At 52.6% G+C, this 22,671-nt stretch overlaps 1 protein-coding gene across 5 annotated transcripts in view; it reads right to left on the bottom strand.

Moving 5' to 3' along the window:
• Nucleotides 1–2,651: 2,651 nt before the first annotated feature.
• The window catches only part of SSH2 (slingshot protein phosphatase 2), a 101,141-nt gene continuing 81,121 nt past the window's right edge, over nt 2,652–22,671 (bottom strand). For 3 of the 5 annotated variants that reach the window (XM_063146553.1, XM_063146551.1, XM_063146555.1), the window contains 6 exons: nt 21,154–21,282; nt 19,028–19,074; nt 18,121–18,267; nt 16,581–16,781; nt 10,094–10,940; nt 2,652–9,730 (listed from right to left, as the gene is read on the bottom strand). In XM_063146553.1, coding sequence (XP_063002623.1) covers nt 7,745–9,730; nt 10,094–10,940; nt 16,581–16,781; nt 18,121–18,267; nt 19,028–19,074; nt 21,154–21,282 — 3,357 coding nt within the window. In that variant the 3' untranslated portion in view covers nt 2,652–7,744. Of the gene's footprint in view, nt 9,731–10,093; nt 10,941–16,580; nt 16,782–18,116; nt 18,268–19,027; nt 19,075–21,153; nt 21,283–22,671 lie in introns of all 5 variants that reach the window. The other 2 variants (XM_063146554.1, XM_063146550.1) reach the window with 1 other exon arrangement.

The following is a 22,671-nucleotide window of genomic DNA, read 5'->3' on the forward strand; positions in this document are numbered from 1 at the left end:
GCTTCCAGAGCCCACAAGCGGTAACAACCCATCTACCCCATTGTTTATACAGGTCTACTGCCCTGAATTATGGAGGTTCCATTCAGAGGATTCACTAGCTGGGTGGTTAAAGGGAGTGTCTGGTTGGATTGATTGATTGACATTATTTTGACCCCGCTCTTCAGAGCACCTCACATAGATTAATAATGAGACAGTTCCTGGCTTCAGATTTACAATCAAAAAGCCACAGCACAAAAGGTCAAAGGATTGGGAGGGAGGAGGAAAAAAGCAAAACTTAAGCACCTGTTCTTGGTTTCAAAAGTCATTACAGGGCAAAAGCAGCTCCCTCCAGGTGTTCCTTCTCTGGACCTTGCCACAACGTTCTTGCAAGCGCTGCCTTCCAGTGGCCCTCTGTTTTCTGGATGCTGGCTGAGGCTAGACCCTGCAGTCCAAGAGAACTGTCCGTCAGCGCTGCGTGTTCCTCCTGGCAGGGAGGGGGGAAGCTTAGCTTCTCCCGTGCTGGGTGATGCACGCAGAGCCAGGCTGGTCTCCCCGCTTTAATGACACCTGGGGGTGCAAATTGGAGGCAGGAGTCTAAGTGCAGCCAAGTTTGGGGCAGAGATGGGGAGACCTGGCATGTGTGCATGTGGGAATAGCAGAGCACGTGTGCCAGCCCAGTACATCTCGTTTCCTTGAATGACTGAGGACATCTGCTGGAAAAAGGGGGCCCATTCGTAAATCCCATCCAGGAAATCACAGCTGAAGGCCTTTGTCGGAATAAAGGAAGTGATCTTAACACGGAGCCAGATAAGCTGCCCATTTAGCTCAGTATTGTTTGCACTGGCTGGCAGCATCCCTCTAGAGTTTCACAGGAAGGTCTTTCTGAGACTAACCTCGAGATGCCCGTACGTGAACTGGAGGCCGTTGACCTGCAAAGCAGGCACTAAAGTCATGGCCTTCCCCTAAATTGGAAAGTGTTTCCAGTCCTCATTGTTTTGACTCAAGGCCTGATTGGAAAATAGGACAGACTTTGAGTGCATCCTGGTCAATATCGCCAACACTGACTGGCAGGGCTCTTTTCCGGCCCTGCCTAGAAATGCAGGGGTTGAAAAGCGGGGGGGGGGGGGGGGTTTCTACCCACCTCGCTCCCCTACCTCCAATGCTCGCAGATCTCCCTTTTCAGAAGGTGGCAATGTCAGGCAGCACAGCAACTGGTGCTGAGTTCCAGTGTAGCCTCCCCTGGAACTGATTTGGGTCACAGCAGCTGGGTTTCTGGATCTGGTCGGGATTTCCTCTTAGGGCCTTCAGTTGCTTTCTGGAGCGTGGCGTTGCCTCTCCAGCATTCAGACGAGAACGAAAGGGATTGCAGTTTACTCGCCCCAGTTGGAAGCCAGTGGGGGTTCAGAGGAGGGCAACCAGGATGATCAGGGGTCTGGAAACAAAGCCCTATGAGGAGAGGTGGAAAGAACTGGGCATGTTCAGCCTGGAGAATGCTGAGGGGAGACCTGATAGCACTCTTCAAATACTTGGAAGGTTGACACACAGAGGAGGGTGAGGATCTCTTCTCAATCCTCCAAGAGTGCAGGACACGGAATAACGGGCTCAAGTGACAGGAAGCCAGATTCCGGCTGGCCATCAGGAAAAACTTCCTCACTGTTAAAGTGGTATGACAAAACATCACGAAAAACTTCCTGTTAGAGCAGTACAACAATGGAACCCATGACCTAGGGAGGTGGTGGGCTCTCCCACACTAGAGGCCTTCAAGATGCAGCAGCTATCTGTCAAGGATGTTTTCAGGTGGATTCCTGCATTGAGCAGAGGGTTGGACTTGATGCCTTAGAGGTCCCTTCCAACTCTATGATTCTATGAAGCTTTCTGTTACTTGGACCAGAACAAGAGGCAGGTGGACAAGCAGGCTGCCATGGGGATGAGGAGCCACTCCAAAGGGCAGGCTCTGATTCAGTATCAGGTCGCACCCGAGGTACTTATCTCTATCTTGGGAGAGATAGCAACAAAAAGAGAAAAGCAGAGGGAACGGTGGACAGCATCCCATTAAAAAAAGATATTGTAGAGCTGGAAAAGGGCAATTGAAATGATCCAGCGGCTGGAGCATCTCCCCTACGAGGGAAGTCTACAACTGCTGGGATTGTTCAGTTTAGGTAAAAGGAGGCTGAGGGGAGACAGGGTGGAGGTGTATAAAATGATGCCTGGTGTGGAAAAGGAGACATTTCTCTCTCTCTCCCATGATACTAGAACCCAACAGGGTCATATCCCATGAAGCTGAAGGGTGGGTGCTTCAGGACAGTTAATAGAAAGGACCTTTTCACGTAGAGCAAACTATGGAACTCATTACCACAAGATGTGGTGATGGCCACCCATTTGGATGGCTTTAAAAGAGGGTTGGATGAATTCCTAGAGAAGGCGGCAATCCATGGCTACTAGCCCTGATGGCTATGTGCTACCTCCAGTCTCCGAGGCAGTAAAGCCTGTGTGTACCAGTTGCTGGGGAACATGGGCGGGAGGGTGCTGTTGCACCGTGTCCTGCTTTGTCGACAGAGTGCTGGTCTAGGTGGACCCTTGGTCTGATCCAGCTTTCACACACACACATCTAGCACAGACTCCCCTTTCTCCTGACCCTCCCACGCCAGTCCAAGTCAGACAAGATGCGCTCGATTCTCAAAATAAAAATTTATTCAGTAACAAGAATGTTGACTCAGCACCCGCCGAGCGTGCAAGTTTCACATTTAAAAACAGCTGAGTATCACGTCGGTACAAGTCTATGGTACAAGCCACTTTTGGGAGTTCGAGAGCCGCAGTGGGGCAGGGGATATGCCGAAAAGAAAGGAAAACCGTGTTTCTCTCCCGCCCGTCAAGGTCTGCAGCTCCCCAAGCTGTTGCTGGATGCACACGCAGCCCAACCCCCCTAACCCCCAGGAGTGGGTAGAGATAGACACACACAGAGATGGTTTGCCCCAACACCCTCGACAACCGCATCAAAACTCCAAACCAGGAGCAAGACACCTGCACCGGCAGAGTCCAGAAAGGCACCTCGGCCTGCCTCAGTGCTAGATGCAAAACATCCGGATTTCCAGCGCTTGAGGATTTCAGCAGACCATTTCCACCTAGACTAGGGACTGAAAAACCGCAGGGGCTCTCCGTCCATCTCCTTTGGGACTTAGAGGCTGCCGGAAACAGGAGAAGGGAACATCTATTCCACCCCCTTCATAATAGGATGCTATTTCAGAGAGATTTCCCACCGTTCCGGTTTGCACACACTACCCCCTCCTGGGCTCTGGATGAACTGGTCATGGTAGCAACTCCCTTGCATTAATTATGGTGTGGCCAGATCAGGGGGAAACCATCTGCTGAGTTATTAAAAATAAAATAAAATGCCATCAGGCAGGACTTGATTGGCAGGCGGCTCGTCGTAATTTTTTAAAAATGCATGAAGATGCCAGTTGTGCTGTTTGGGGTGAAACGATCACCCTACAGGAGAGGCCCTGCTGACGCCAAAGAAGTTGGAGGGGCTTCGCGTAGTGCGGCAGGATGCATGTTAGGGGAAATATGATGTGTGTATAGATAGATACAGATGTATTCATCGCCACGTTGCTCGCACGCACACAGGGCCAGTGAGGAATCAACGCTCTTTCTCTTTCATTCGCATGAACACAATCAATCAAGGTTTACAGTACAGCCAGAAATCAAAAGGGGGGGGGGGAAGAGAAGGGGAGCTGCCAAAACATTTGTAGGTTTTGAAATCAGTAATGCACAAAAACAAAAGGTACGAGCATCCCCCTTTCACGGAAGTACAAAAATAAGAGTCTTGCAAGAGAACAGGAACTTTTTACACTGGGGGGCAGGGAGGAGAACAGAGAAGAAAATGCCCTTTTAAGCCCCCAGCGAGGCTTTAAACTAGTGGTACATTTTTCATACTTTGATAGCTGGAAGGAAGGGGGAGGGGGGGGATATAAGCCAGCAGCCACAGTGTTTTTTAAGCTGTCCAGTTTTGATTCCGAGGCTCAGATGTTTGGAAAATGCCCACCGAGGTATCCGGACCAAGAACTGACTGGTGGTCCAGCATGCAAACTTGAACGCTAAACCATAACAGAGTCTGGGGGCTCAATTTCAGAGAAAGTCAGTGCTGTTCCCCCACTCCTGCCACCTATCCCCACAAAAAGATCCCAACAGAGATGGATTAAAAGGCACAGATTTTGCTTCCAGAAGAAACCACCAGGTTGTCAAGAGAGAGCCGCCCACAAGATTTCGAGGTTTCAATCCCATCCAGACCTCTAGCAGGGAAAACCATCAAAAATAGCATCAAAGCAACTGCTGCCACTGAATCCCCAGAGAATCCTCAAATCGAGGAATACAACAGGGCAGGGCAAAGAGGCCTACAGACCCAGCACCTAAACATTTGGCCCAGATCACAGCGGTTAACGCTGAACCCGGTCCACTGGATTGTCCCCGACGCAATTCGGATACGAACCCAAGCTCGCAGAGGTCTGCCAAACCACTGGGTCCCCTGAAATGTGGACCGCACTGAATTGGGGATTGCTGTCCTAAAGAGCAGCTTCCCATTTCCCTCTTTGGGTACGAACACAGGAAACGGAATTCAGAGTCTCCAGCAGCAAAGAAAAGTTGGCCTATCAAGGTCATCTCCTCTGGATTCAGCCCCTCCACGCCAAATCCTCAAGGAACAAAGCCAAAAAACACACCCAGTGTTGATAATTAAATAGCCTGGGGGATTAAACATCTTCCGCCCACAAAAGCACCCTGGGGTTTCACGGCAGCTACCTAGTTTTGGAGCGTGGCCGGTTCTACCGAAAGGATTTCTTTTTCTAGGGGCCTACTCAATCCGCAGGGATCCCCGAGGCAAAATTCGGGTGAGGGATGAACTTGAATGGTGGCACGGAGGGTGACAAAGCCAAGGTTATCTTCCTGCATCGCTCTCCAGTAAGCTTAACCGACAGAAGGGTGTGCCCTCCTCCACCTACGCCAGGGGCCGCAGTGAGATGGATTGGAAAGACAGTTGCTGAACCTTACTCAAGACTTCTGGGAATCAGACCCAAAATGTAGCAGGGGGGGATAACTTTTTGCGAGCTTTCCCCCTCCCAAAGGAAACCACCTGACTGACTTTGTCCTGTTTCGAAATGCAGAACTGAGCTGGCGGCTGGTCAGCGGGGGCCGTCTGCAAGTCTCGCTGTCCAGGCTACATTGGGGTGGGTGGGTGGGAAGACAAGACATTGCATCCGAGGCCCAAGAAGCAAGGAAATGAGCATGAAGACAAAAGCAATCTATGAAGGAGGGAGGGAGGGTGTACACTCTCCTTCTCCCGACCAGGTCTAAAGTCAAGCCGGAATTTATTTGTGCCCACCTCCCGCAATTTAAGAGCCGAGATCTCAAATCATACCAAAAAATGTCTATGGCCAATATTGTTGGAGCGTCCGCTTTCTGTCTCGGCGGAGCTGCTAAACTTACGAGAAAACCCACCAACCCAGTTTCTGGAAAAAACGTCTTTCTTCTTTCCCAGTCGCAGGGCTGGGGGAACGCAAACAAAAAAGACCCCCCCCCAAAAGGACTCAGCTTCCTGTATAATTATTGGGGGTGGGGATATACTGTAAATATCTGATGCTTCTCTCCAGGAGGAAGCAGTGGGTTTTGTTGTTGAGAAATTGACTGTGGGCGCATCAGAATGTAGGCGAGCTAAAAGGAAGAAAGAAAAGAGAATACAGATATGCAAAGGGTTGGCTTCCTCTCTGCTCGTGGCATTTCAGGCTTTTTGGACTGCAGATGAAAGGCTTTGGTGCACGACAAAGACCTGAGCAAAACTAGACGCGCAACTGCAAAGCTCAGAAAGAGGGAAAACGCGCCACGAAACCCTGATCTCCGGAAAAAGAGCGCTTGTACAGACAACAGGGCAACGGGCCCACATGTGGTGCGAAGAACTAGGATATTCTCCCTAATACCCCCCTTTGCCCAACCTGGAGCCCTCCTGATACAACACCCATCACTCTCAGCCAACGGGAGTTGCCGTCCAACACGGGGGTAGTTTGGGTGAAGGCTGAGAACGCACCGTAGGTGATGCGACGGAAACAGAGGCGAACCAAAAGAAGAAAACCGTGCAGGATACGTTTGGCACAGGCTGGCAAGGGAAAATCAATCCATCAATCAGGGTAGCCCAGTTGAACCCGCTCCGGAATGGATGTGCAGATTGCCACGGAGAAAAATATTGAGAGGAATCTCTTTTCCAGTTCAGAGAGGAGATGCAAAGAGCCTCTTTCCTCTAGAAACAAACCAAGATTTGATAGCAGAGAAACCTCCCCTACCAAAAAAAGAAGAGTTATCGACATAAATACAGTATGAGAGATGAGTTTTGTGTTGTTGTTTTTACCTCCTGGATTCAGGAAGAGGGGGGATTATTTCCAGGCGAAGAACATGGCAAAAGAACATGTAACATGTAAAACATGTAAAAGCAAATATAGATAACTGACCACCCTCTGGATTGTTTGGAACAGAAATGAACCAGACTTTGGGGAGGCGGCAGGAGGAAAGGCGCCCCCCCCCAACTTTGTAGGGCTTGGGGGAGGGAAAAGAGGGCACACATGGTTTACGGAGTCAACGAAAAGGAAGCAGATATGGCCATATTCTCAGAAAGGCCCACAGCTTTATTCAAGTAATGAAAGGGTTAAAAACCCTATTTATTTATTTATTAAAAAAGGAAATTTGTTTTAAGAGAACACCCTCCAGTCCAAAAATTCCTCTCTCCTTTCTGCGCACACCGATTCCTCTCCCAAATACTTTTAAAAAGCATCTTTGCCTCTCTTTTCAAACAGTTCAAGTCAAAACATTTTTGGTGGTGCGTAAGCCATTAGTTCAGGACTGACGTCCAGAGAAATTAAGGCTTTGTGAGCGCACGTGTCAGTTGCCTCGAGTAATTTTAGGAACAGGCATAGCCTACCCCAATCTGGTGCCCTCCAGATGGGAATTGTAGTCCGGCACATCCAGAACGCACCAGATTGGAGAAGGTTGAACTGTGCAGCGGAGTTGCGCATTTATTTACTCCCCGGAGCATGTGCTACGCATTTCAAAGCGGCCCGTTTTGCTGCGTTGGGGAGGGGGTGAGAGAAATTTGGCACGAGGTTTATGGGTCATCTCTCCCTTGCCACCCCCCCAACTGTGCCAATAGGCCCTTCGAGGGTCCGGGATTTGCAACTTTGCCCGGGCGTCTCGAACGAAAATTGCGTCCCTCAATTTGCATCCCGGGCGGATTGTGCGAGTCTCTTGGGCAAGCCGATAACATTTAGCAAGGGAAAAAACAGCTCTGACCAAATTAAAAAAATAAAACCAGAAATTCAGTTTGACTTGCTATTTAGTTTGCTTTTCTTTCTTTCTTTCATTTTTTAAAGTAGGGTGTTCTTTTAAGACAAAGCAAACAAAACCAAAAGTTGAGGTTTATTGAGAGTTAAAAATATATATTTTTTAATATATGAAATTAACCAAAAAACGAAACCAAAAACCCCACACGCACATTGGGATCTTGCAACCAGTCGCTCGCCCTGGGGCCTGGGAGAGAATGGCACCAGCCGCCTTGGAAACCTACACGCAACAGGGACAGTAGAAGTAACAAAACATATAAAAAAAACTAACTAATAAAGTGCATGTTTCAATATATATTACATCTGTCCCATTTGAAGAACACCACGAGGACGTTGCAAAACAAGTCAAATTTGGGGGGTGGGGTGGGGGGCAAGGAGGGGGCCGAAGATCACATGGTATTGTACAAGGGGTTGGATGTACGTCGCCGGTCGCTCGCCTTTTTCAGTCTTCTAGGCGGTCGAGTTCTAGCGTGTTGATACCGAGGGAGGACAGCCAGCCATTGAGCCGGGCTGGGCGTCGGCAACCCCGGCAGCCCACCGGCGTGGGCGCTAGTCAATTTTGTTTCCGGAAGCTGCCGGGCTGGGTTGAACTCTTTGGCATACTGCACGGGAGGCCGCTGCACAGGTCTGCTCAGGGCGACGCACTCCGTCAGCTTGAGCTGCTCCACCAGATGCATCGTGGGCTGGGGAACCCCCCGGAGGGCGGGGGACGAAACGGTGGCACCTGGGGCGGCCGGGCATTGCAAGACGGGCTTCCGGGGCCCCAAAATGGACTGCAGCGAGGCGAGAGACCTCGGGTAGGTGCCGGAAGGGAAGGGGTCCTTGACGGGTAACTCGTCTTTCGACAAGTCCAGGCGGTCCAGTTTGGCTAGGGACGCCGAGCGTTTCATTTGGGAAGGGGTGGTGAGGCCCGCCTGCCGGATCCGGGCCTCCAGCTCCCTGGCGCGCTGTTTCACTAAGCTGCCCCCCCTCCGCAGGTCTTGGACGCAGTCGCTGCTGGATCTGTGGAGGAGGCCGCCGCAATGGGACGGGGGGACGGCAGTCTCCGGGGTCCCTGCTCCGTCTGTGCCGAACGCATCATGCAAGTCCAAATCCTCTCGGCTCCAGTGTGTCAAGGTGCCCTCACTGCTCCGTCGAAGGGAGCTTCCCCTCTCCTCCAAGGGGAACTGTCCGTTGCCGGCGTAGCCCCCCAGAGGGGGCGGCTCAGGATCTGCGCTTGTTGCGTCCTGAGTGACCCCCTGCAAGCAAACAAGGTGCCGGCGATCTGAGTACGGCAGAGGGGAACACTGCACCCGGCTCGCAGAAAGAGAGAGGGCGGGGTGGGCTGACGCCCCAGCCTCCTCCTCCTCCTCCTCCTCGGGGCTGCCCAAGGAGAAGATCACTTTCTTAGAATCTCTGCTGTCCAGCGCCAGTGTCCCCGCAGAATTCCCCGAGCACAAAGGCGCGTTGCAATTCTCGTCCACCCCTGGTGAAGCAGCCGCCTTCTTGGCTTTCTCCGGACCCTCCTGAGCACCGCTCCGCTCGGCGTCTGTCCCGGGTGATCTGACCGCATGGGTGTACTCAATGATCTCGATTCTTTTCGGGAGGAGTAGGCGGCAAGGAGCAGAGATCCTCTCCTGGCTTTCAAGCGAAACAACCGTGCGGTGCTCTGTAGCCAACCCTTCCACCTCGACTAACAGGTCATCTTGCGGGGGTCTCGGTTGCAGCGAGGAGGGCAGGAGTTCCGAGGGCTGTTCCAAACTAGTCTCGGTCGCAGCGTTCCCAGTTCCCGAGGCCTCTTTATCCCCAGGCAACTGAGCCAGCTCATGAGACGGTTCTTCATTCTTGCCCTTTGCGGAGAGGTCAGCCCCTGTGGCTTCGTTCCTGGAGTTCTTACGGAGGGGCAACGCGGCAACGGGGGAACCGTGCTGCAGCTCTTGCTCCTGTCTGAGGCGCTCCTCAAATTCCAGGGTGGCACGCCGGACTGATCCTGGACACCACTTCGGCCCAGGGTTCGCACGGCCCTCCAGCGCGTCTTCCACCAAATCGCCGCTTTCTTCTACATCTGGCTTGCAGGAAAGCGCCGGCAGGGGGGCAGCAGTTTCCAGATCCACTTTTGACGGCTCTCTAGCCACCTCCTTCGGGGCGGAGACAATCTCTTCGCCCTGCTCGGGCTTCCCGGGCTTATTTTCCCAGGTCCAGGCCGACTCTGCAGGGAGCTCATGGACAGTGTTCCTCTTTGGCGCTGGAATGGGATTGTTCAAGGCGTCCGTTTTCGTCAAGCCCGGCCCCGTGCCCTGGTGGATTGATTCGATCTCCGTGACTATTTCTTTCACCGAGATGGCGTTTTCCGAGTGGGACCGGGTCAGGCCGCTCGAACGGTTCGGTTCGGAGAGCTTAAAAAGGAGGACACAGGAAAAAAGGGCTGTTATGTCAAGTCTCAACACTGTAGATTACAAATAAAACATTTCCAACTTCACCAATTTTGAATCGTTGGACAGCGGAGGGCAGAATATTCCACTGTTAGCCCTTTTTGACTTTGGGAGGAAGACAGGTTGGGGCCAGAAAAGTGCTGGGCAGCTTCACTTTAGCCCTTTTATCTATCTTTCCCCTCCCTCAAAATGTTTCTATCCCTCCTGCCACCCCACCCACCCCCCGTCTCTGCCCCTCTCCTCACATTACGGTGGTCCCAAAGGGAGACCAGCTTACAAAACCGGGAGGCTGAAAAATGCTCCCTCGCCCGTATTCTGTTTCTGTACCTTCAGCTGCTCCTCCTCCAGGGAGGACTCCTCCGACGCTTGCGGGGAGTTGCCAGCGGAGCTGCTCCGCGGAGCCTCTTCCGTGGGATCGGAGGGTGGCAGCTCCAGCGCAGGTCCCTTGGGGAGGCCGTTCCGCCCGCCGCCCTGGCTCTCAGCCCGCGAGTGGGAGCAGGCCCGAGACCTGCTCTCCTGAGAGAGCTCCACAAACTTCTCCAAGGCGCTGAAGAAGTCGATCCTATCAGCACCAAAATCCGCCTCTTCGGGCTGGGAGGGGGAAGAGGCCGGCGGCGGGCTGGGGGTGTTCCGGCCAGACGCGTCCCGCAGGCACGACTCCAGCTCTTCCATGGGCACCAGCTGGATGCTCCCGTCCCCTTGCTTGAGGGCCTCGTTCTCCAGGTCATCCAGCGCCAGGTCCGGGAACCCCGGGGCCCCCTCCAGGGCCTCTCCGTGCTGCAGTAAGGCCTCGGCTGCGTCGCAGTTGTCCAGAGGAAACGTCGCCTCGTCCAGACAGCACCCGTTGAGGTTGTTCAGGTTCAGCTTGTCCTCCATTTGCTCGGTACTGAAGTCCCTCGAAGTGATCTCCAGCTGGATCACCCTCTCCTTGTTGCAGAAGTTGCCGTGGGCGTTGGGGCCGGAATGGCACAGGTGCTCAATGGGCGGAGCAGCCGGGAGGCCTGGGGACACCGGCGGATGGTGGCTGCTGGAAGTCTTGCTTTCCGAGATCTGGTCCGCTGACGTGGTGATCTCCTTCTTGCTGACCTCCATCCCACCCTTGCCCATGGGCTCGTGGTGGTCCGAGAGGTCGCTGTCCGAGTGCGACCGCCACAGCTTGTTGTGCCGCTGCTTGCTGCAGGGAAGAGAAGGACACCGGGAGTGAGGGAGACAAAAATTGCTCAGACAAAATAGTCTTACAAATATTAAGAATGACGCCATTAAAGACACGACACAAAAGGAAAATGGATAGGGAGGAAGGAGGAAGGGAGCAAAACGCAGGCACCTGTTCTTTGTTTCAAAGTACTTATAGGGGTTCTGTCTGGCAGGCAAGGCAGTAACAGCGAAGGACAGCTGCTCCTTCTCCGGCCAATATATGGGGCTACGGTTGTTCTCTCTGCTTGCCATGAGGTTCTTCACGGGAGACAGCAAAGGGCAGCCCTCCCAGTGGGCCTTGGTTCTCTGGCCAATAGAGCAGTCCAGATTCTGCAGTCCCAGGGAAACTGTCCACACATGGAGTGTGGGTGTGGGTCGAGGGTGGGAGAGACAAACAGGGAGCGGAAAAAGCACTGCTACATTTGAGACAGGGTTACCCTAAGGCAGCGACCACCTCTCTCCGCCCCTCCGCAAAGTAAGAATTCTGTACCTCGACGAGCGGAATTCTGCAACCTGCGCTTGCTCGTTCTGCGTCCCTTAAACCCATGGCCCCCACCGGGCCAAGTTGTTGGGTGAAGAGCCAAGCGTGCAGCCCCCCTCATGCCCCCTTAAAATGAGTATCTGGCTGGAAGGTTTTCTAATAGACCTGCAAAAGAGCGCTTTTGCACATGCGAAGCAGGACATAGTGAAGATCTCGTCCATGACATCCTATACTGCCCATAATATCATTCGCCCAGGGCTAAATTTATTCTTCCTTTCCAGACCACCTTAGAAGGCCAATCAGACGATTTTAAAATGAGATGGCTGTTGGCTGATGTGCACAAATTCATCCACTACAGGATAGCTTTATTTGCGCTGGCTGCAAGAAAAATAAGAGCAGCCTTTCTAGACCAGACCACCGTCAAATCCTAAGGAGGTTAAACAGAAGGAATGTCCTAAATCCTGATCATTCTATTACATTCTTGTATTATTGTATCAAATGATTTTCTGTTTTATAGTGTGCTTTGTGGTTGTACTGTGATGGCCGTTGGCTATGAACAATAACATCTTGAGGAGGAGGAGTTTTAAGGGGCGGGTGGGACATCCCACAAAGCGACTGCCATTTTGCCACCTCGTTTATTTTGCGTTATTCGGCTTCGCTTCGATAACGAATCGCGCAAAGAGCAAGAAAACACTGCCCTGGGCGAGGATGGCCGGAGGAGAGGAAAGCGGAGCGGCACAACCCTGCCAGCACTGGAGGCCTAAACATAGCTTGGGGACCAGGGGGCCGGGGGGGGGGGGGCTGTGGAAGAGCCAGAGAAGGGGGGCTTTGCGACTGCTCCCGAGTCACCTGCTTTAGTCCCCAGCCAGCTGTCCTTGCTGTCCCCACTTGGCCACCTGTTTGCAGAGCCACCCCTCGTGCCTCTGGGGACACTGAGGGCAACTCTTTGGAGGGGCCAAAAACAACCCATGTAAGCATCTCGCCATCACCTCTGTGGATGATGGGAAAGAAGACCGACCCCTCCACTTGCCGGCTGTTTGGGTGGGTGCTTACTCTACCCTGTCTCCCCCTCATCACAGCTACTTCCAAGCTCTTGCCCCTAGAGGGAGCTCAAGCTCCGTCCAGCCTCCGCTGCCAGAGGGCGTGGGAAGGAAGTGGCCGCCGCCGCCGCCGCCGTCTTCCCCTCTGCACGACCCCGTGGATCTGCCGAGATCCCGATACGGGTCACTCTCGAGCTGGAGGGAAGGAGGGTCCTCCCAGCAGGGAGCAAAACAGGCCACGTGAGCGTCGGCGTTCAAAGGTGACACATGTCCGGGACTGAAACCCTGCTTCTCTCGTATCGGCACAGGCTAAATCAGCGTTTTACAACCTGGCTCCCTCCAGGGTGCAGGTTGGGGAAAGACGGGCCAAAGCCTCTTTCAAAGCTTCTTGAAAAAGGTTGCTGTGCGTGCTGTGGTGAGGGCAAGACCGCCCAAGGGGCGGGTATTAGGGTGAAGACGTAAAGGTCTAATAATGCCTCTTAGCGCTTCCTTTGAGTGCCTGCCTGCCTGCCTGCCACACAGACCCCCCTTTTATGACACTAGCCCCAATTCTCATCACTGCACCGGCTAGTTTCAAAGGCTTGATGAGCCAGAAAGAAACACACGTCTTGCGGAAATCCTCACCTGGAACCACGTAGGCCTTTTGAAGCTGTTATGCTACCATTTATCTTTTAAGTTTTGGGGGGGCAGTTATGAAGGCGAACGTTTTTTTGGTTTTTTTAAAGTGTCTTTTATACGCTGCCTGGAAACCCGATCGCATGAAGGGCGGTTTGGTGGCTTTCCTCCTCCCGCCCCATCCCTTTTCCTTTTATGTCGTGTCTTTCAGATTGCAAGGCTGAGGTGCAGGGACCGCCTGATGATTCATCTTCGCGAGCCCTCCTGGGGAGCCTCGTTCAGGCTGAAGAGTGCGGTAAAAATACAGCAAACCAAGAAAGAGAAACATAAAACAGAGAGCTCAGGATTGCAATATTTATGGGGCGCCGATGCAAGTGACCGAGTTCGGAGAGGCGCCGGCGTCCCAAGTATCCAAAAGGAACTCTCCACCTGCGCGACGTGATTGTGGCTCCGTTGTTGAGGAACACACCTTTCCAGGGATGCCGCACAGAGAGAACGAGAGCATCACCTCTGTGGATGATGGGACTCCAAGCGAGCAAGAGCAGACAGGGAGACTAGACGACGCAGCGCAGGAGCTGGCGCTGCTCCCTCCAGCCCAGCCTTTGCAAAGGTGTAACACGACAGTCCAGCACCGCGGCCCTGCCCACCCGGTCGGCTGCTTCTGAACTCCCAAGCGCCAATCGCATGAAGGTGAATCAGCCTTCTATCGGCCGGGGCGGGCAAATACGGCAAACAAAGAGGCAGGCCGTAGGCTTCAAGGTTCAGAGCTGAGCTGCCCAAGAAGTGGAAGGCTAGGGCTGGGGAAGGAAAGGCCCACCGAAAGGTGTGAAACCCAAAACTTCACGGCCGATTCCCTTCTCATTTCAAGCCACGGTTATCCCACCATCTCTCTTTTTAAAAAACAGACAGGAGGGGACCACGGTCAAACGAGTCTGAAAAGCACGGAACCAAAACCACCCCCGGATCGCCAAACAAACGGATGCAACAGAGGAAGAGGAATATAAAAACGAAACACAAATTTAAGAAATGCAAACACAGGTTTGTTTGCTGGGTGTAGCACGCAGCTGAGATCGTGAAATCGATTGCCCCCTCCTCCGGCTCTGCTCCTGACTTCCTTCAGTGGCCTTTGCCAAGTCACCTCCCACTGCACGGACTAAGTGCCCTGCCCCTCCTGCAATCTGGGGTCAACAGGACCAGCACCTTGCAGAGTTATGGCGTTTTTACAAAATAGGTAGTGTCTTTTAAAGCAATGAGTAAGAACAGGGCTTTTTCAGTGTTGGTCCCCGCGTCTTTGGAACTCCTTCCGCAGGGAGGTAAGCATAGTCTCATCACTTCTGGCTTAAATCAGAAGAACAGAAGAAGAGCCCTGCTGGATCAGACCGAGGGTCCATCTAGTCCAGCACTCTGTTCACACAGTGACCCACCGGCCGTTAGCCAGGGACCCACAAAGCAGGGCACGGTGCAACAGCACCCTCTCACCCATGTTCCCCAGCAACTGGTGCACACAGGCTTACTGCCCTGGATACTGCAGGCAGTAAAAGAACCACCACCCTGGAGATCCATTTATTCCAGTCTACATCAGGTGCTTAAAAACCATCAGCTGCTGCACGTGTGTCTGTTTATTTGTAATAATATGCTCCTAGTTTTGTAGTGTGTGTGTGTGTCTACTTGTGACCTTATGCAATATGTGTGTGTATTAAATTGTAATTTCTGTAAACCGCCCCGAGAGTCCTGGCTATGGGAGCGGTATATAAGTGCAATAAATAAATAAATACATAATTTTATGCTCCTGTTTTTGAAATACTGTAAGCAGCCTTGTGAGGGCAGCGGGCCCTAAAAGCTGGTTATTAAAAATCTTTTACGTGAAGAAATCAAAAGCCTCAGAGCATTCAGAGAGTTGCTTCGCACACGATTTTGGCAGCGCTTTCAGCAATCCGTGCGATTGCCCCCCTCCTGACGTCTGGGGAACATGGGCAGGTGGTTGCTGTGGCACTCCCAGGGCTACTCGTGGGCTTCACGTAGTCAGCCGGTCGGCTGCTGCATGAACAGAGCGCTGGACTAGGCGGACCCTCGGTCTGATCCAGCCTCAGGGTGCTTCTTACGGCCTTAATTTTCTCAACGACCCCGGGTCCAGCCCCCTGCCAAAGTGAAAAAGTTCAGACCGGTCCGGATGACCCCAGCCAGGTTTCTCAAAGCTCTTCCAAGATCCGCCCCCCTCTCCTCCACCGGCTCTCCTGCCCTCTGCCAGCTGCTGCTACAAAACACAGGCTTTCGAAAGAGCTGACGCTTGGGAACCACGCGGCGGCCGAATGGGACTCCCTTGGCAGAACACAAAAAACTCTCCCTTTCCTCTCTCTCTCTCTCTCTGAAGATCACGCAGGGACATGTTTATATGCGAAACGGTTGTGGGGGCCGGGGGGGAAGGAAGCAAAACACAAACACACACGCGCTATCAAGCCACGCTCTTTCGACTCAGCTGACATGGGTCTCGCGTTACGAAAACAACCCTGGCGGGTTTTGCCGAAGGAAAGGAAAACAGGAGGGAGAGGGGAAACGCAAAAGGGGGGGGGGAACATCCCCGCCCCCTCTGGAAACTCCACAGCACCAGAATGCAGCGCTGTTTCTGGCTCCGGAGGCACAGAATCAGGGCCGCGACGCAGTCGGCAGAATTTTTTTAAAAGGAGCCTTTTTAAAAAACACGAGCCCCGCGGGGGGGTTTATCATTCCTATTTGCTTCCCGTTGTAATGCATTCATAAAGCCTGCTCTGACCTGGTACTCTCCACATATGTTGGACTACAGAGACTACTGTTCCTATCAATCAATGGTCATGCTGGCTGGGGCTGATGGGAGTTGTAGGACATCTGGAGGACGCCGGGTCTGGGGATGGCAGCAGTCATGTCATAATCACTGCAAGCTTTGTGTTGTGATTTTCTTGTGTCTTAAACCTTGTTTGATTTCTTGCATGTTTTATTGCACTTCAACAACAGGGGAAGGCGGGCGTGTCTTGAAAGTGGGATTGGCAGTGTGGAGTAGTGGTTAGAGTGTTGGACTGGGGCCTTGGAGACCTGGGTTCGAGCCCCCGCTCAGCCATGACGCTCCCTGGACGAATTTGGGCAGGGATGTTGAGGGGATAAAATGGAGAGGAGGAAGATCAGTGTGGTGTAGTGGTTAGAGTGTCAGACTGGGAGTCGGGAGAGCCGGGTTCTAGTCCACTCTGCCATGGAAGCCCACTGAGTGATTTTGGGCCAGTCGCAGAGGATTATGTACACTGCCTCGAGTTCCTTGGAGGAAAAAAGGCAGGATAAAAATACAATCATCACCATCACTATGTAAGCCCCTTTGGACGCCTTGCAAGAGAAAAAAGGCGAGATACTTATATATGTAACCATATATAAATTAGACCACTTTCACGCCCCGCTTGCGAGCGTCCGGAGGTGTCTGGCTGTCCCCTGCTGGAGACAGGGCGCTGGGCTAGAGGCTCACCTGGCCAAGAGGATGCCCTGGTATTCTTCCAGCTGCCGCATGAAACTGGGGTTCGGCTTGGTGACCGTGCGACGCTCCTTCACGTAGTCGTAGGCCCGGTCCAGGTTCCAGCCGTACTCCTTCATGGCGTACGCGATCACCGTGGAGGCCGACCGGCTGACACCCATCTTGCAGTGAACCAGGCACTTGGATCCGTTCTTTCTGCAAGGCAGTTGTCGGAAGGGCGGCGTGTTAAAGAAAGGAAACCTGGGGCAGCGGGGGGGGGGGGGTTTGGTTGAGGGACCTCCCTCCCCAATGAGCCAGGCGGTGGGATTTGAACCTACAACCCTGCGAGGCAAAGGGAATCGCCGCATCAAAAGACACCACGCGGTTTTCCCCCTTGCTGGAGAAGAGAAGATTTGAACCCATGAGCCTAGGAGTTCCATTAGGTGCTGTAATTTCCCTGACGTGCGTGGGCCGTGAGTTCTTGGTGTTTCGACACCATTACTACCACTAAATCATGGGCACCAGCAGTGGGCATACGAAGAGCCCTGAGGCTGGATCAGGCCAAGGGTCCACCTAGTCCAGCACTCTGTTCACACAGCGGCCAGCCAGGAGCCCACAAGCAGGACACGGTGCAAAGGCCCCCTCCCACCCACGTTCCCAGCAACTGGTCTCCATAGGCTTCCTGCCTCCAATACTGGAGGTAGCACAGAGCCATCAGGACTAGGAGTCAGTGGGACAAAAGTACAGGAATGGAGTAGTGGAGTAGACGATTACACCTGTTTTGTGGCGAGCCTGGAAAAATGAGGGACTTGGCTACCCGAGAGACAACCTTCAATCCTTCAGGTCATCTGTTGAGGAGTTCTCCCTGGTGGTCCGCGCCACTCATTCAGGGCATGACGTTCAGCGTGGTGCAGCCCACTAGGGGGAAATCTTCCCCAGAGGTCAGACACGCACTGACACTTTCCCCATCTTTCAGTGCCTGTTGAAGGCGCATCTGCTGACACACGCTCCCCCTTGTGCCAGTGCAGCCTACCGTCTTCCAGGGATACGCTACATCCTACGCTATCGGCTTTATATGCTTTTTATGATTTGTGTACGCCCGCTTTAAGGAGTGCCCACTCTCTGGGACGCCTCTTTGCTCTGAGCGAACGCAGACATAACAACGGCCCCTCTTCACCACAGCGGCGACGCCGGATGCGGACCGTGGGATCAGCCTGCTCACTTCCCTTGTCAGATGGATCCGGTCTGAACCGCAGTTCACGTGGATGCTGACATCTCCCTTCAGTGTGGTTAAGGCTAACCAGCGTCTCGGATTATTCAGAGTTCTTAGAACAGCATCAGGAAACTTGAGTGTGTGTGTGTGTGTGTGTGTGTGTGTGTGTGAGAGAGAGAGAGAGACACACACACTCTCTTTGTGCCTCTCTCTCTTCCTCTGCATGTGTCTGTCTGTGTGAATCTCTGTGTCTCCGTATGCCTCTCTCTTCCTCTGTGTCTCACGCTGGGCGCCTGTGTCTAGGCGTGGGACTGTTTGTGTGTATATAAAAACAGGACTTGCTTTGCTTTGGAGATGAATTTGTAGGTGTCATTCCAGTACGCCAACAGATCCGTGGCCTCTTCGTCATAAACACGGATGTTGTGGTATTCAAAAACCCCTGGGAAGAAGTTATCAATCTCTCGGGTGACATTCAAAATGTAGCGCACCCTGTGGGGAAACAGAAGAGACCGTCCAGCTGGGTAAGAGGGAGAGGAACACACACAGAAGCCCCAGACTTGCATTTCCGAAAGCAGAGGGGGAAAGATAACAAGGCCTTCCTCCTCCCATCCCGTCCCCCCAAATCCCTGCTGTTTTGATTTCATATGCGGGGACACCTTTGAGATCACTTAAATATGGCTGTTAACTCTTAACACACAGAAAGAGTGTACATGCAGAGGTCTCCTCTTCCTTCAAGGAAGGGTGGAGATGCTTCAGCCCTGCCTTAGGCTCAGTCACAACCCATTTGTTACAAAAAGGGAATGGCGGTCAAAGCGACTGCTCCACAGTTCCAAAGGGGCATGAAAACATTTGTTCAGGGGCCCTTAAACTCCCTTGGCAGCCGCAACGGCCCAATCAGACTTGCTCGGTTTTGCTAAACTCGCGTTCCGGTCTGCCCGGCTGTTTCCTGCATCCACCGAAGAGTTTCAGCAAAATATCTGGGGTGAGGTGATCCTCCACCTCGCCCCACAATAAAGTATAAGAAACGGAGATGGAGAAACCAGCAGCCAACAGTGGCTCGGCTCAGTTCACACCCCAACCTCTTGCATGCTGTCCCCACCCTTGGCCGAGGAGAGAGACGGGGCAGCGGGATAGAACTTGCTACGTAAGCCGCACTGGAAGGGTGAGCGCCCTAAAAATTGGGATCAACCTCGATAAAATAAATGCAATTAAAAAAATATGAAATATAAGCTTTCGCGTCCAGGCTTACCCCCGGTTCTGCAGGTCTTCCAGGTTGGAAGCGTTCCACTCCGAACCCTGCAGAGAGAGACAAAACAACAACATATATCAACCAAGAGCAGGTCTGGACATACAAGTACTGGGGGATGGGATGGGACAAGAAGTAAAGAAGGTGGGGAAACACACGCACAGCCGTTTCGTGGGGGGAAACAGCCGTTTTGTGCTTCATTTGAACACTGCCGAATTTTGCAGGGCTGCAGACAATTTCTGGGAAACGTCTAAAAATACTTGAAATGAGGGAGGGAGGGAAGGAAGGAAGGAAGGAAGGAAGGAAGGAAGGAAGGAAGGGGTCCTTCACCTTCCTAGGGCAATTTTTAATGGCGCTGGGGAGATGTTGTTGTTTTTTGCCTGCCTGCCTGCCTACCTGGCGAGACGTATTTGCTTGCTCGCTTGTTTTCTGCGGTGCAGAAATTAAAACAGAATAAATATGATCTGGCAATACGCAAGCGAGAGCGAGAGCAAGAGCGGCAGGTTCTGCCAGGAGGCAGAGCTTCCAGGCGAACTGCATCCCCACGGGAAACCCCTGAGCCATCACCGGGCAGAGTCTCCAGGGGCGGAGGCAGGAGAAGGCCCGGCGCTGCAGATCCATCGGCAGGCGCGACGTGGCCCCAGGGCGAGCCAAACATTCCAGGAGCAGCGTGTTTACACCTCTGGAGGAGGCTCTGTTAGTTAGGAGGCGTTTGCCCACGCTCGCCCACCCGCCCCCTCCGCCAAAAGCGGGGCCATCTGTGCTCTAGGAAGCGAAATCCCACCTGCCAAACTCACCGCAGCCCTTCCTGTGTCTGTTCTCTCATGCTCTCCTCCCAAAGGAGAGACAGAGAGGGGTGGGATGCTCCCATGGGCCACAGAAATCCAAGGCCCGGCAAAGGCCTCAAATCACGCAGGGACACCGGGAACGTCTTGTATTGAATGGATCTGAGCAAGGGGGGCATGTGTGTAGGGGAGGCAAACGGACGTGTTGCTGTGCTTACTGGTGCCAATCTGTGGTTATCCTGGCCTCTCCTCTCCTCTGCCTTCCTGATTTATTTATTTATTTTACTTTTATAGCGTTGTGCAATACATATATATTCACTTATTACAGAAAAGCGTAAAAGGAAGAAAAACGTACAGGCAACATTACAAGCACGATTCACAATTTGGAAGGCCGTAGTCACAATCTACGGGTATATAAAAATGCCTGTTTCTCTCTCTCTGAGTTTTAAACTAAAATACACTCACATTTTTGGTTTTCTGGCCTGCCCCCTATTGCCTTCAGTCCTGCCCACCACTGGAATGTGTTCTCCTCCCCCGCCCCCCCCCCCCCACCACCAAGCGCTTCTCCGAAATAGATCTTGGCAGGTTTAAACCCAGATCCATCAGTCCATCTCATGTAAACGGAATGGTTGCCATCCCTCCCTTGCAAACATTCCAGCTACTGCCAACAACGGAATGTTGGCAAACATTATGGCTGTTGTGAGTGAAGTGAAAGGTTTCTTTGGCTGGGCAGGAAAAGCCTCGCAGAGAGGGCTGAGCGCATGAATGGGGAACAGAGGCAAGGGAAGGCTAGAGGGCACAGAAGCTGAGGTGTGTTGCTGAAAGAAGGAGGAAGAGAGCAGCTGGTGGGGCTGACAAGAGGCAGCGAATGAGGAGCTGCATCTTACCCAGCCGACCAGTGTCGGAGCACCCAGCGTCCTAGGTTTCACAGAAGACGTCAAAGAACGTGTTTCGTTGGAGGTGCAGAATGGTGCCTCACAGAGTCCCTCGTTTGAATCTCACTTCTGCCATGAACTCACCAGGCCAGAGTGGGGCAGAAGGTAGAGCTTTGGCTGTTTTGGACTTCCAACTCCCAGAAGCCTTTGCCAGCCTGGCCAGGAATGCTGGGAGTCAGTCCAAAACATCTGGAGATCTCCCTTCTGCCCACCCCGGGACTAGGTGGCCGTTGGCAAGCTGCTCCCTCTCTCGGCCTCAGTTCCCCTGCCCACTAATGGCACTGACTTACCTGGCAGGGAGGTTGTGAAGGCTACCTCCAGACAGGCACTTTGAAGGAACACGTGACATCAGCAACCCCTCCCTGGGGCAGCTCCCCTCCCCCGCTCTCCCCACGCACGAGGGGCTTACCAGGAAGACGTGGTCGAAGATCTGCGTGGGGCTGTCCATCTGACCCAAGATCACAATCATCTCATTGTCGATGAATTCCTTGAATTCCCGCAGGTTGCAGGCCATCTGCATCTCCAGCTCCGTTCGGATCTTGGGGCGCAGAGGACAGAGGGCACCTTGAGACCAGGCGTTGAGGCGCTGGACTCCAAAACACTCCCCCCCCCCCGCCCCTCCGCTTCCCGAAATCACAGCAAGGCGGTTTTGAGTAGCAGCAAGAAACGACACTTCCAAGCTCAGCAAAGGCTGTAGAGCAGCGGTGTCGAACCTCTAGGCAGGGGGCCGCGTGCCATCTTGGGGGCTGCATTCCAGGACTGGGCAGGGCCAAAGGCAAAAGGGGTGGGGCCCAAAAGACCAGCATATATTTTAGCGTAAAGCTCTGGCTGCTAGTCACAAAGCCTTAGGGGAAAGGGTGGGTGGGTGGGTGGGGTGAATTTGGCCCCTAAGTGGGCGGGATGTGGCCCACAGGCCTAAGGTTCCCAACCCTTGGTTTGCAGCATGCAACCAATGGATGCAAAGACAGGATGCACCAGCAATGGGGATGCACATGTGGGCAGATGTGCGCTCCAATGCATGCTGGTACTGGATAGGGGTATGAAGGCTCCAAAGGCTCAAAACCAAGAGCGCGTGCGTGGGGAAGACGCCGGAAGCCCTGTTGGAGGCAGAAGGCCACTATTTCCCCCCATTGCACAGCGAGCCCAGATGGTGCTCAGGCAGTCCGCGCACAAAGAAACCATGCTGTGGTTTCTACAGGCATTAAAGCAGGTTGAAAGAAGGGCTATAATGTGTTACGTGGCTGTATAGATATAAGGAAGAGCACTTTTAAGATTTCTAATTGGTTGGTTTTTCAAAAAAAGTTTTCCAAAAAAGTTTTTTTGAAAGAGTCCTTCAAGAAGGCTTTTTGAAAGGGTTTTTATATAATAATAAAAAAGGGTTTTTTTTAAAAAAAAAAATTAAAAATTGACAATGTATTACAAGTGTCTTGTGGGGAAATGACAGTGTATGTTTTAAATTAATTAATTGACTATTCATTCGGTAGGAGCCAGGACAGAGAGTTTTGTACAACAAATTTGGCTGCTAGAATAAGAAATTGTTTCAGTATAGATATCTTAATTTTTGATTGTATTTGTATGGGCGTTGTCCTCATTCTTTTTCTTTATACTAAATAATGGTTTTGTAATCTGTTTTAGCTCCTGAAAAAGGATTCTTTCGAATCCGAAACGTTGAGCTTTTTACATCGTGAAATAATTAAACGTCCGTTGCTCATTCATACACAGCACCGGAGCGCGTCTCTTTTTTCTCCACTTTCCATTGGTGCTATATTCCCCCTTACCCAGCAACTGCTAGTCCTGATGGCTCTGTGCAACCTCCATTATCCGAGGCAATAAGCCTGTGTGCACCAGTTGCTGGGGAACGTGGGCGGGAGGGTGCTGTTGTGAAACCACGTCCTGCTTTGTGGGTCCCTGGCTGACGGCTGGTCGG

The sequence above is a fragment of the Elgaria multicarinata genome, chromosome 22 (assembly GCF_023053635.1).
Source record: "Elgaria multicarinata webbii isolate HBS135686 ecotype San Diego chromosome 22, rElgMul1.1.pri, whole genome shotgun sequence".
Taxonomy (NCBI): Eukaryota; Metazoa; Chordata; class Lepidosauria; order Squamata; family Anguidae; genus Elgaria; species Elgaria multicarinata.